Below are 13,181 nucleotides of genomic sequence, written 5' to 3'. Positions count from 1 at the left end.
TCTGTCCTGTATAGCAGCAGAAATCATGGTAACATGAACTGTACATAAACTGCTATAATTTTTCTTCCCCAGTGCTGTATGTAGCCAGAAATAGTAGTCTTAAAGTTGCAAACTGTCATGTTTGGCTTTCACATTAGCTGTTTCAGTGTGGATTATTTAATCTAAATATTTAACATTTTATTACACAAAATCAAGTTGATACATGGTTCCCCTTACACCAGACAGAACTCTGGCTTCACAAGCAAGATAATTATGTACAGTTAATGAAAATAACTGTGATATAGTACAGTAAAAAAGGAGAGCCTTTTGAGATATAGATGGGGATTACTCATTTAAGATAGTTATATTGTTTGTTTTCTTCTTTATTAAAATGAATTTCTCAGTTTGCCAACTATGGGTTCCAGTATGTACAAGTCATGCTGGTAGGTAGTTCAAAAAAACCGTTATCTCATTGGTTTTTTTTAGTTTACCTCAAACACTTATTATTACTCTTCATATGCTCATTTCTAGTTTTTCTAAATAGTTTATGTAGGTAAAGATTTGGGAGGAAATAAAAACCAGAGGAATCTGCAGTGCAATTTTAATTATTGAAAAGTGTACATATATAAAAGGGGCTACAGATATAAAAATTTCTTGACACAGAATAACTGTCAAGGTCAGAATCCTTCACTTTAAAGTGGCACTAGATATGAATCACTCTTAAAACTGGGGTCTTCACTGCTTTGTAGATAATCAAATGACAAGTAGATCATAAAACTTTAGAAGAATAAAGCAAACAATCACAGACCTGAAAGGATTAACCTCATATTTCCTTATACCAACAACCCAAGAGATGTCGCTGAATTTATAGAACAAGTAATATTTTGACATATAAAATTAAACAGTAGTTGGAGTGTTGTTGAAATAATGTCATTTGTTCTATTTATATAGTTCTTAGAGTTCACCAGCATAAGAATTCTAATGGTTTTAATTTAACTTCTTTTTCATTTAAAGCAGCAGATACTCAGAACTGCCCAAGTCAGCACTTCAACAGATGGCAATTTAAATGAACTCCACATTACAATAAAATGTTGTAACAATCTACAGTCCCGAAAAAAACATCTTCAGCCAAATCCTTATGTTGTCTACAAGTTCTTTGATTTTGCAGACCATGATACTCCCATCATTGCTAGCAACAGCAACCCACAAATAGATGACCATATGTGTTTCCAAGTGCCAATGAATGCAGATTTAGACCAGTACCTAAAATCAGAATCCGTAACCTTTTATGTATTTGATGATGGTGAAACGGACGAAGGTGCTTATGTAGGGAAAGCCAACGTGCCTCTTATTTCTTTAGCACATGACAGATCTATCTCAGGTAAGAATTAGACCTCTTTAAACTTAACAAAATCTTTACATCCTCTTTTATATCTCTTTAAATCTCTTTAAGAATCAAACTAAAGAAAGGCTCTGCAGAGCGATCTGGACAGGCTGGATCCATGGGCCAAGGCTAGTTGTATGAGGTTCAACAAGGCAAAGTGCCGGGTCCTGCACTTGGGCCACAACAACCCCATGTAATGCTACAGGCTTGGGGAAGAGTAGCTGGAAAGCTGTCAAGTGGAAAAGGACCTGGAGGTGCTGATTGATGGCCATTGAATATGAGCCAGCTTGTGCCCAGGTGGCCAAGAAGGCCAACAGCATTCTGGCTTGTATCAGAAATAGTGTGGCCAGCAAGACAAGGGAAGTAATAATCTTCCTGTACTTGGCACTGGTGAGGCCGCACCTCAAATACTGTGTTCAGTTTGGGGCCATTGACTCCCAAGAAAGACACAGAGGTGCTGGAGCATGTCCAAAGAAGAGCAGCAAAGCTGCTGAAGGGCCTGGAGCACAAGTCTTATGAGGAGCGCCTGACAGAGCTGGTGTTGTTTAATCTGGAGAAAAAGAGGCTGAGGGGGGAACCTTTTTGCGCTCTACAACTCCCTGAAAGGATGTTTCTTTTTTGTTGTTCTCTCTTCCCAAGTAACAAGTGATATGATGAGAGGAAACAGCCTCAAGTTTTGCCAGGGAAGGTTTAGGCTGAATATTAGGAAAAACCTCTTCCCTGAAAGGGTTGTCAAGCACTGGAACAGGCTGCCCAGGGAAGTGGTGGAGTGACCATCCCTGGAAGTATTTAAAAGACATGTAGATGTGCCACGTGGGGACATGGTTTAGTGGCGGACTTAGCAGTGTTATGTTTACAGTTGGATTTCATGATCTGAGAGGTCATTTCCAACCTCAGTGATTCTATAAATCTGTATCGTTGTCTGACAGAATTTTAACTCCAATGGGATCCTGGAAGTAAATTTTGTATCTCAGTGTTACTTAAGTCATGGCTAGTGAAAAGTCATTGTCAGAGCTCTGGAACTGATGAATGATTTTTTTAATATAAACATTAAACTTCAAATGTTAGAGAAATAGAAGAGCCAGGGAGAGAAAAAAATTCTAATATCTCTTGTTTACTAAGACAATACTAACAGAATGTTCCAGTATTGTTGCATTTTAACTCAAACTTTAAAGTGGTGTTTGGTTTTGTGATTTATCCATTAACTAAAGTCCAATCTGTACCTTACAGAGTGGATTGTAATAATAGGATTTTTTTCCCCTCTTGACATTTTCTGAGATTTAAGAGAAAAGAGTGAATGTTTTCTTTAAAATCCACAATTTTTTAAATTGTGGATTTTTTTTTTTTTTAATTTTTTATGTTTTTAACATAATCAAAAGAACCTGTGTCCAAACATTCATTTATCGTGGTCCTAAGAAAGTTTTTTAAGTCCCTCTTTTGTTCTCTGTACTGGCCCAGGTATGGAATAATTATGATTTGATAAATAATTATAATTGGAATGATGTATCAGTCTAGCATTGACTGCATTTAATTGCTAATCAATTATGTTTGATCACCCTCATATCAAATACTTTTATCTAGCAGAGATGGGATTTCCCATATTCCAACTTGTGTCTGTAGGCTATACTCCTCCTGCTGTGCACCTCTGGTTCTGTCCTTTCATCACTCCGCTATTAGGTGGCCGTAAGATCCCCACTGAGCTTCCTCTTCTAAAGATTGAGCAGATCACTTCTTTAAGCCTTTTCTGTGTCACGTGCTCCAGTGCCCTGAAGCTCTCTGCAGCCCTCCACTGGACCTGCTCCAGAATGCCAATGTCTTGTACTGGAGAGGTCAAAACTGGACATGGTATTCCAAGTGCCATCTCATAGGTATTGGAGAGAAATTATGAAACCCCTGGACCTGCTTGACTGTCTTTTTACTAATACAGGCCAGGGTGTAGTTGGCATCCTTTGCTGCAAAGACTTATCTTCACTGACTTATATTTGTCAAAAAGGACCAGCTCTTAGTTTGCAAGGCTGCATGTGGCCAGTCAGCCCTCAGCCTGTGCTGCTGTTTGAGGCTGCTCCTGGGCTGATGCAGGATTTTGCATTTGGCTTTGTCGAATTTCATGAGGTTTCTACATTTTTCTACAGTGTGAATAGCAGCTCTGCCTCCAGTGCATCAGCTGCTCCCTGCAAGTTGATATCAGTTACTACAGTGTTTACAATATAAAAGCTGCCTAATTATTTTATTGTCAACTATAAGATAATTTAAACATATGGTTCTACAATTGTTCCATGTAAATGGAGAATAGGAGAAAATCTGTAAGTGAATTTAGTGTTTCTTCTTTGATAGGTTTAGCTACTCACAGATTTTTAAAACTTGTATTTTCTTTGACAAAAGTTTGTAAAAGATGGAAATGTTTTAGTTAGATTTTTTTGAAAGATGTCAATAAGAATATAATCTGGTATTGGATTATCTGAGAAACCTACAGGACATCTTGAACTAACGCACTAATCCAGTCCCTTTTAAATTCTGTATCTTGAATGTCCACAGTGTTATATTAGGCATTTTGACACTATTGGCTTCTAAAATTAAGACCCTTAAGTTACTTAATTCCTGAATCTCATTCATTTTTGCGTTGCATTTTCTTGTATAGGTATAGAATAAGATAATTTAGACAAGATATTTACATTTTGTTCTCAGGTATTTTTGAACTAACAGATTCTGAAAGACATGCTGCTGGTACCATCACAGTTGAATTAAAATGGAAACATGTCTACCTACCGCCAAGTGGATTAACAATGGCTGCAGACTTAGGAAATTACATTCAAAATGAGAAATCAATGGCAACTAAATTACTAGCTGAGGAAAAAACTCAGACTTCAGTCCCGTCTCCTTCTGTTACTTCATTGGTGACAGTAAGTAATTTAACAAACTCACAGAAGTTAAGAGATATAAAAGACCTGTTACAGCAGGTCATTTAGTTCTTCCCCAGTGGCCAGGATTTGTCCTTACTGTAAAATAAATACGTACCAAAAATACTTGTATAACTACCATCTTTGACTTCCTTTGGGAAGTAAAATCATTCTTGTGTCCAAAACTTTCTAAAGTCTTTTATACTGGTAGATAGCTGATTAGCAAAAGGGTGGGGGGAGAAGGGAGGAGATACAACCGCCATTAAATGTCTTCCCTTTAAATTTAGTGCTTATTAATTCTCTTTCCAATGTAGATGTCCTGCATAAAATGTAGTCACGTGCTTGTGTGACTTCAGGGGTATGGTTGAAATTTATGACAGTCATGAAATCAGCTATTTTTTCTGTGGTGTCCTAGAAGCTCAGACAGAACCCAGTCAGCTGGAGTAGCTTTGAGCCAAAAGAATTCTTAAGCGGCCAGACCCAAGCCATATGTACAGATACATAGGTGTATCTGCACCACATTCTTTGTTATTCTGGCATCTGGAGCACGGTGCTAACATACCAAATAGCTTCTTAAAAATCACTCATAAATTAAAAGTACTGTAAAGATTTTTGTGTGTGTGTGTGTGCATAAAAGTCGGTGGAAATGGAGGATAGTCTCTACATTAAAAAGTAAAGCATGAAGAGTAATAAATCACTTTATTATTTTTGCGTTTGTATTATAATATGACAGAACTAGTTCTGGATCCTTTTTTTAATTTTGAGACTATTAACAGTCTTGTTTCTGTTTCTGTGTTAAAATTCTCCAAGGGGAGTGGCATAAGGAAAGGTGTCAAAGATACACTAAGCCTACACAAGAAAAGAAATCAAGCACTCCTTAAGGTTAATAATAAATCGTTCTACCACATATATGATACCACTGATTTGAGTCCTACAATTATATCTTACCTGGAACTCATACTGCGTTCCATAGGTGCTCGGTAGAGTTTTAAATCCATTTCTGGCTGAATTCTGAAAGGTATCTCCAGTTGTAGAGTTTTTGCTTATTCAAACAGCATCTACGTCATCTTACCTGTTTAGAATTGAATTTAGTGCAGTTAGATTTGGCTTTGAGAAAATTTGAGGTTCCGCAAGATTTATTTCTAACCATCTGTAAAATAAGATGGTTAGAACATGGCAATAAATGGTCTTCAGCTATATTTATTTTATTACAGAAACCAACACCCAAACGAAGGCAGCGTGCAGCTCAAGCAGAGAAGAAAGTATCTTTTCTGGATCTTAGTACAAAACAGATGATAGTAAGTTTTAAGTATTTTTCTCATGCATGTTGAAGCAAGAAAAGCTACTTACGTCTCAGTGTGAACAATTTGTAGAGTTAATAATTGAGAACACTCAATTATTTTAGCAGCACAAGACTGAGATGTGCCAGGCAATGAATGATAGCATAGTACTGCATATAGGTGGGAGATACAATACAGGGATATTTGCGTGACTCTCTCAGAATTGCTTGGTGTCCTCCACAGCTCAGAAGCTTCAACTTCCACAGACCTAGGGCAGATTCTAATAGCACAAATCAGCTGTCTGTGCACTGTGTTTTTCAGCTCTCTGGCTTAATAATTAAAATGTCTTTGTACAGTGTACCACATGCATGGACATATAAATGGCTCAAGAAACCAGCTTGATCCAAACTGATCAGATACTGAGTGTTGTGCTAATGAGACATACAATTTGGCACAGTTCATCATCTGAGATTACACACACAATGAAAACGATGCTAACATCAGTTTGTAATTCACAGGTGGTTCTGCTATCATTTAGTTTACTGCAACTAGAACTTTGTTTTGAGCCATACAGTATAGACTGTAAATATAATTAAGTAGATCTGTTGTATTTATTAAATAAAAATAATAATAATAAAGTCAAATGTTGGTGAAATCAAATCTTTTGAGAGCTTAGATATGGAAAAATGCAATGTTTGGCATAAAGTTAAACGCACAACATATTTCTCTTCAGCTGTCCAAACAGTAACTTCTCAAAGGTGGACAATTTTTTCACAAACTAGGATTTTCTGAGAGAAACAGCTACTCAGTCTCCATAGTAAATCTTCATTACTGGGTGGGCAGCTCCCCTAGATGCTTTAAAAATCCAAGCCTTACTGCCTGGTTAGAGGCAAAAGTACAGTTAGAACTGAATAATGAAATAGATGTGGCTTCTCTGATGTGTGAGAATTAGAAGTTCAACAGATTTAAAACTGGACAGGAACAGTCTGTTTCATTTTCCTGTTTGTTTTCTGAATAGTAGAGAATCTAGTTCTTGGATATTAATGTGACACATGCCAAAGCAAATAGTTGTTTCCAGAAAAGCAGACTCACTAGTAAGTGGAATGAGTGGTTTGGTTTGCCTGAACAGCTTGTAAGAATTTTCCAGCCTCGCAGGTAGATGTTACAGCAGAGGATAGAAGCACCAATGCTAATGCAGGAAAGCAAAGGAGGACAGAATTTCTTGTCAAAACACTTCTCCACCTGTAAAATTATACTTTTGTGTGTTAATTGTCTACTATATAGTAAAGGTTTCCCCTAATTTCACCCATAACTTAGGGCTCTCTTGAAAATAACATGGAACCTACACAGAAGATGGAGGCTTCAAGAGTCCCAAGTGTTCCAGAGGTATGAGATTATTCAGATTTTGTGGGTTTATATAATACATCAGGTTTGAACTCCATGCGTATGTTATTTCTTCAGCCATGCATCAAAAACCAAGCTACTGTAAAGTAAGATCACAAAAACATCTCTGAAATGTGAAAAGTAATTCCTTGTGATGACAATCTTTTTTTGCCATTAGAAAGGGAGGAATCTCGTTACTTACTAACTTCAATGTTTGGATGAAATTTATTTTGTCTTTACTCTCAAAATTACCATTATATACTGAGGGGGGGGGGGGGGAGAATGAAGAAGAAATGGAGTAACTTTGGAATATTGCACTCAAGGAATTAAAAAGAATGGCCAAACATTGCCTAAAACACAGTTGGTGTTGACACATCATCTATGCCAAGGAGGAGCGTAAAGGAGACATAAAGCCAGTTTTCTACAGCTTGAAAACTTCAAAGATAATCTTTATGTATAGAATAAGGCTCATAAGTGTGTGTTAACATTGTTTTGCTTTGTGTGGCTCCAAATGTGTTAGAATAGAAATAACTCTTCAGGTCCAGTTTTGGAAAACCTGGCTGTTCTGTGAACAGCTGAAAGTTCTCTCATGGATTCTGGGCGTGGGAAGTGAGGCATCAGTGTCTGTGTGGAAAATTCAGTCCAAGAGGAGAATTGTTGGATAATAAACAATGCATAGGTCTCCAGTAAATTTCCATGGAAGATGCCATGTCTGTAATGAGGTAGTATTCTATGTAATTGTACTCAAAGAGAGAGGAGGGAATAACATAACTTCAGAATAATTTATGCACTAAAGATAGGTTACCTTAGACAATATGTTTGCATTTTGTAGCAAAGCCAGTTCTCTTTTGTATCACTTCAGTTTGCTTTTGAAATAGAAAATACTGTATAACTTAAGTTGTAAAGTTGCCAACTGAGTAAGGTGGTGGTGGTTTGTTTTGGTTTGAGTTTTTTAGGCTGAGTCTTGTAGACTGGAAGAGCTGAAATATAAATGAATCTGGAAATATAACAGTCTGTATATATTTTGACAGGCACCAAATTATTATAATAGTTATGTTTTCACAAATACGCATCATTAGAGAATTTTGTCTTCTGTATCAATTATTTGTTACTGCATTTGACAACTTCTCATTGTTTCCTGCACTGCATAAGCAATATAATTGCTCAAAGGCTATGTATAATGAATATGAGCCATAACTCTTCAAGTTTTGAACTTCAGTAACTTTTACTGTTCCATGAGTGTTATAAAGACTGTAAGTTTATCTATTTTTATATAGCATGTGGTACATGAGGTTAAACAAAAAAGGCTAGCAGATGATACGGTGAAGGAGATAGCTGAAGAAATTCAACAGGAAAAAGACGACCTCTCACATCTGTCAGAGGGGCAGTTGGCCAACCAAAGCTCAGTTACCTCTGGAGATGAGACAGAAATAACTGAAGAATTGGAACCAGAAGGTAGAATTCATTTTTATGAAAAAGTAACTGTGTTTTCTTAATAAATCTGTGTCTCTGAATTTTCTTACGCATTTCTTACTGGCAGTGGAAGCTGCCTCATTATGAGAAGCTTCATGACAGAAATTATATTCTGGTGTACTTTATAGCTGAAGCTGGATGGTGGATATGGTGGTGTTATTTTCTTCCCAAATAGAAACTGTATTGTAATTGAATGCAAAAATCTGGTGTCTGACCTAGATTCATAAAATATTAAAGGAAACCTGGCTTCTATTTTAAATGTCTATATTCTCCCTTAGAACTGTGCTGTTCTAGAGACTATTTTAATGAATATTCTCCTTTTGTCTGCAGATAACAGCCAATGCTGATATCGGAAATCCTTTCAGACAGTGAGAGGGATACTATGTATTATCACATCTGTGACATAAAGTTGTTAGAGGCAAATTTATTTAAAGATTATAAAAGCCGGGTCATGCTGTTCCACGTCCAAGCTTCAACTGTTTGTCATTTAAATAAACCAAGTCAATAGTACCAAGTTTGAAGCACAAGCAAGATACTAAAATTTTATGTTCAGTTATTTGCAGCTTCCACATAAGAATTCATTAGAAAAATTGGAAAAACATAATGTTGAATCCTGTTGTGTTTATAACTACTTGAAAAAAACCCCACAAGTACACCATGCACATGTAAAGAAGAATGTTAAACGTAGTCAGAGGAAATCTGCAAATTCAGGCCACATTCTTATATAAAGCTGACTGTTGTTCATACTTCAGTTCATCACAGGACTTCTATCATTGCACTCATCAACTTTCATCTGGGAAACATTGCTATTTTTTGTAGCAAATCAGAAAAATATACAGTTTAGATGACTGTAAAAGTCATTGATTTGCCAGTGTTAATCTTCTGCAAGGAAGAGAAGATTTGCCTGGCACTTACACTTCATTTATTAGAAAAGCAAATGTATTGCTGTCAGGTTTCTCAGCAAGTCTCAGATGGACTACAAGTACAGGGGGATTTAACTCTATTGATTCTATTTTTGTAGATCAAGATGATAGACAAGAAAATGATGCCATTGAATCAATAATAACTGACAGCGATGACTGTATTGTTTCATGTCCACTATCCAAGAATATTAAACAGGTGAGTCAGAGTATTTATGGCAATTATTTGGTAAGTCTAAGAAAAATATTTTAAGCTTAATGTCTTCTAAGAGTAGCTTTGCTTCTAGCTAAGGTTAGATTCTAAGGCATTTTCAATGAATGTGTTTTCCTGTTTCCATTTCAAGTAGACACCTTTTCACAAAGAAAAATGTTAATGTGCCTATATTGTGCATGTGATGTATAGGTGTTTTTCTAATGGGGAAATCTGTTGTCATACACATTTAGAATTAGACATTTCTAATTAGTTTCAATCCAAAGTCAAATATTAGTCCTGCACAAAATCTCCCTAACAAAAGTTAACTATTGTAATATGAATGTCTAAAGAGCTTAGTCTTGTTCAGTTCTACCTGTTGCCTTCATGTGGGGAAATGGGCTTTTCTGCTTCTTGCAGTACTTTCTGGGGAAAGGGAGGATAATACCACTTGTCAGGGCCTGTAGTAAATCTGTAATGCTTAGCTACCCACTGTGCTTTGTCCCAGTATGTTGACTTGATTGAATGTTGTTGAAATGGCAATTGCATAAGCTTGGGGTTGTTAATAACATATTAACCTTGCATATGTTTGTTAGTTCATCCACATAGATTTTTTTTTTTTTTTTTTTTTTTTTTTTTTCCTGACTTTCCAACAGTTTTAGAACTGAACATCCGTTTTCAATAAAGTTTGGACAGGTACAGGATCCAGTCACTTACGTGTACTTTTCTCTCTTGTTATTTGTGGGCATGTACAGTAATAATGTTCTCTTGACTTATTCAAAACTAGCAATTGATGAGTGTAAAGTCATATATACAGAATAACACAGCATAATACAAATTTGGAAAATTTATTTAGAGTAATATTTCAATACTATAGTTCTCTAAAAAATAAGAACATTTTCTACTTTTAGATATAACATTGTCAGAGAAATCTTAGAAAATATGAAACTAGCACTTAAAATTCTAACAGTTAATACTTCTCTGCTTTGTCTTAGCCTTCTTTTAAAGGACTGGGGTGTACTGTTATGTCGGTCTTAACTTTAATGTTCTGCAATTGGATAGCCTAGAGGTAGTTTGATTTTTTTTTTTTTTTTTTTTTAATCCTTTCTTCAAGGCTGTGTGACATCTTACAAAGTAACTAGCAACATGAAGCAATGTTTCATATGAGAATTATCGCACCTTTTTTTTTAAGTTGTAAAAGGGATTTCAAAAAGCTGTTACTTATATGCTGCAGTAAGACACAGAAGGTACTTTTGAAGATAGAATTCATTGCTTATATGTAAAATCTTGAAAAAAATCTCACGTGTAATTTTGAGAACTAAAATGACTTCTACTCATGATCATTAAGTCAAACTATAATACGGTTGATCTACATCTTTCATCATCCTGTATTTTATTTTATCAAAATTATTTAAGAACACTTCTGAGAGGATTTTGAGTGTAAATTCAGTTCAGTTCATTAATTTCTACTTCTCTCCATTGATCTGTTTCTCTGGTAACAAAGTGCATGTTCAAGAAGGGTAGATACAACAACAAAAGCTATAAGCTATTAAGACAGCTTGTTCAATACAAATTGTATTGTCAAAATAGGCATTGCTATATTTGAAATCTTGGGTTAATTATAGAATACAACGTGAAAGTTATGATTGAATTTGTATTTTTTTAAGATTAAAAATCTCTGCCTTTTATCTTTTGAGATAAATATACTGCTGGCAATCAAACACTGTAAATAAAACTTGTGATTTTTAGAGATCGTTATGCTAATGATCATATAAATCTGAGTTGTATGCCACACTGTTTAAGCCACTTAAGATCATACTGTTCCTTTTTTGCATGTTGCAAATTAGACAGTTCATGGTTATTTCTTAGATATGTTGATCATAAAGGGTATCTAACAGATTTTCCAGTACTTAGCTGTACCACTTCTTTCTTTTTTCTTCTTGTCTATGATGTATAATTAATCATAGATTACTTCATTTGGTTTCATTTCATTTACAACATTTATGAGCTTCACTTTGTCGGTATGAAATGCTTGTCCCCTTCTTTCCTTTCCAAAGTGGTGTAATTAGTGTTAGCATCTTTTTTAACAGGCTACATAAAGTTTAGTGGCTGGATTAAATCAAGTCATTAACATAATGTGCTATACAATTTGCCCCTATCTCTTTTCGTTTCCAGTACATCAAAGTGCCACAGAGTGCCAGTGTAATTGGGCCTTGCTAGCTTGTCAGGTTCAGTCAGGCTGATGGCTGCTGCTTTTACTAAAAAGCTTCCAGGCATGATAATTAATAGAGAAAAGAAGTCTGAGAAATTTAAAAGTTTGGACAGTTCTCTATGAATATTTCATACATTTGAATAATCAGAAGTTAACATTATCAATTTGATGTATAATACATTGATTAAAAGCCTTGTTTCAGATCCTCAAAATAGACATCAAAACTGGGAATTTGCATTTTCTTTGGCATGGTCTTTATATTTAAAAAAACCCTAAAAAATAAACCAAAATCTTTTTTCTTCCATCCCCTGCTCCCTTTCACCCCTATGTCTACGCTATCTCCTTACAGGAGATAATACAGTATTCAATTAGCACAATAAAATTTACTGCTGTCAGCTTCCAAGTTGTCTTAAAATATGTGTATAAGGCAATCACTGGCAAAAACTATTTATTTGGTGGTGGTTCCATCTTTTCTATAGGTGTGTTTACATTTCCCTTTTTAGTTGTAGATACTGTGAGTGCATTACCTTGCACAAATAGCAGGTACTGAAAACTGTCATTATCCGTTCCCATAAATTAAGATCTCAGGGTCAAATTAATTTCAACATGAAAATTTCTCTTAAACACAATTAAAAAGCAATACCAATTGCTTGTGGTTCTGTTGGTCATTGAAGCATGTTTGTGCAAAGGTGAGAAGATTTAAAGCATAAAGCTGATGCATATCAAAGCAATAATATTTTTCCTTTTATTATGCCTTTTTTGTACAATTACTTGAATAGTGCACTTCCTTCTATGAGGTATCTGCATTCATTGGGGAAAAAAAAAAAGAAAAATATTTGTGTTGCAATTTTAAATTTTGGCTGTCTTGATTTCTCTTTACATTTTTTTTCTGCAGGATTTGAGTACTTTTCATGTACTTCAGGGAGATTTCTGCATGCTCGGTGCTTTTCTTAAACTGGCCTATTCTGTGAATATGTGATCTGAATTTAGAGAACTAAGTTTTTAGGTTTTTAATTTTACCCTGTGTTGCTGGGTTGGCTTGATTTTACTCTGCCAGACATACTAATCCTTCATATTCTCTGACTCTTGTCTAGATCTAACCTTAGTTGCTTTGTGCTTTTCTTCTTCTACAAGAAACTGGTGAAGTGGCACATTTAATAAAACAAGTTGGTATTTTCAAAGACTACTATGGGCCTAAGATTATAAAGGAGCATTTGCCATTCTCCATCTTTAAGGCGATTGTTTGCTATTATGGTCACTATTAGACAGGACCTAAAGTAAAAGAGGAGTTTGAAGAATCTAGGAAAGACCTAAGTTGTCTTTTGCTACTGATGAAGTTTGAGATGACAACTGTTAAAAAGGAAAAGCAATGCTTTGTTTTGAAGACAGATATTTATTTAACCAAGGGCATTTCTATTTGTTTATTGCCAAATGGAAAATTGCTCTGAAAGTGAAGGCTTGCT

The 13,181-nt window shown here is 35.4% G+C and overlaps 1 protein-coding gene across 6 annotated transcripts in view; it reads left to right on the top strand.

Moving 5' to 3' along the window:
• The window catches only part of RPGRIP1L (RPGRIP1 like), an 80,143-nt gene that overhangs the window by 41,140 nt on the left and 25,822 nt on the right, over positions 1 to 13,181 (top strand). For 5 of the 6 annotated variants that reach the window (XM_030512875.1, XM_030512872.1, XM_030512876.1 and 2 more), the window contains 6 exons: positions 994 to 1,360; positions 4,049 to 4,263; positions 5,475 to 5,558; positions 6,858 to 6,926; positions 8,201 to 8,378; positions 9,418 to 9,515. In XM_030512875.1, coding sequence (XP_030368735.1) covers positions 994 to 1,360; positions 4,049 to 4,263; positions 5,475 to 5,558; positions 6,858 to 6,926; positions 8,201 to 8,378; positions 9,418 to 9,515 — 1,011 coding nt within the window. The remainder of the gene's footprint in view (positions 1 to 993; positions 1,361 to 4,048; positions 4,264 to 5,474; positions 5,559 to 6,857; positions 6,927 to 8,200; positions 8,379 to 9,417; positions 9,516 to 13,181) is intronic. The other variant, XM_030512877.1, reaches the window with a different exon arrangement.

This window comes from Strigops habroptila, chromosome Z (genome assembly GCF_004027225.2).
Source record: "Strigops habroptila isolate Jane chromosome Z, bStrHab1.2.pri, whole genome shotgun sequence".
Lineage (NCBI taxonomy): Eukaryota > Metazoa > Chordata > Aves > Psittaciformes > Psittacidae > Strigops > Strigops habroptila.
The sequence above is the reverse complement of the archived record's forward strand: the minus strand, read 5'-3'. Positions and strand labels throughout refer to the sequence as shown.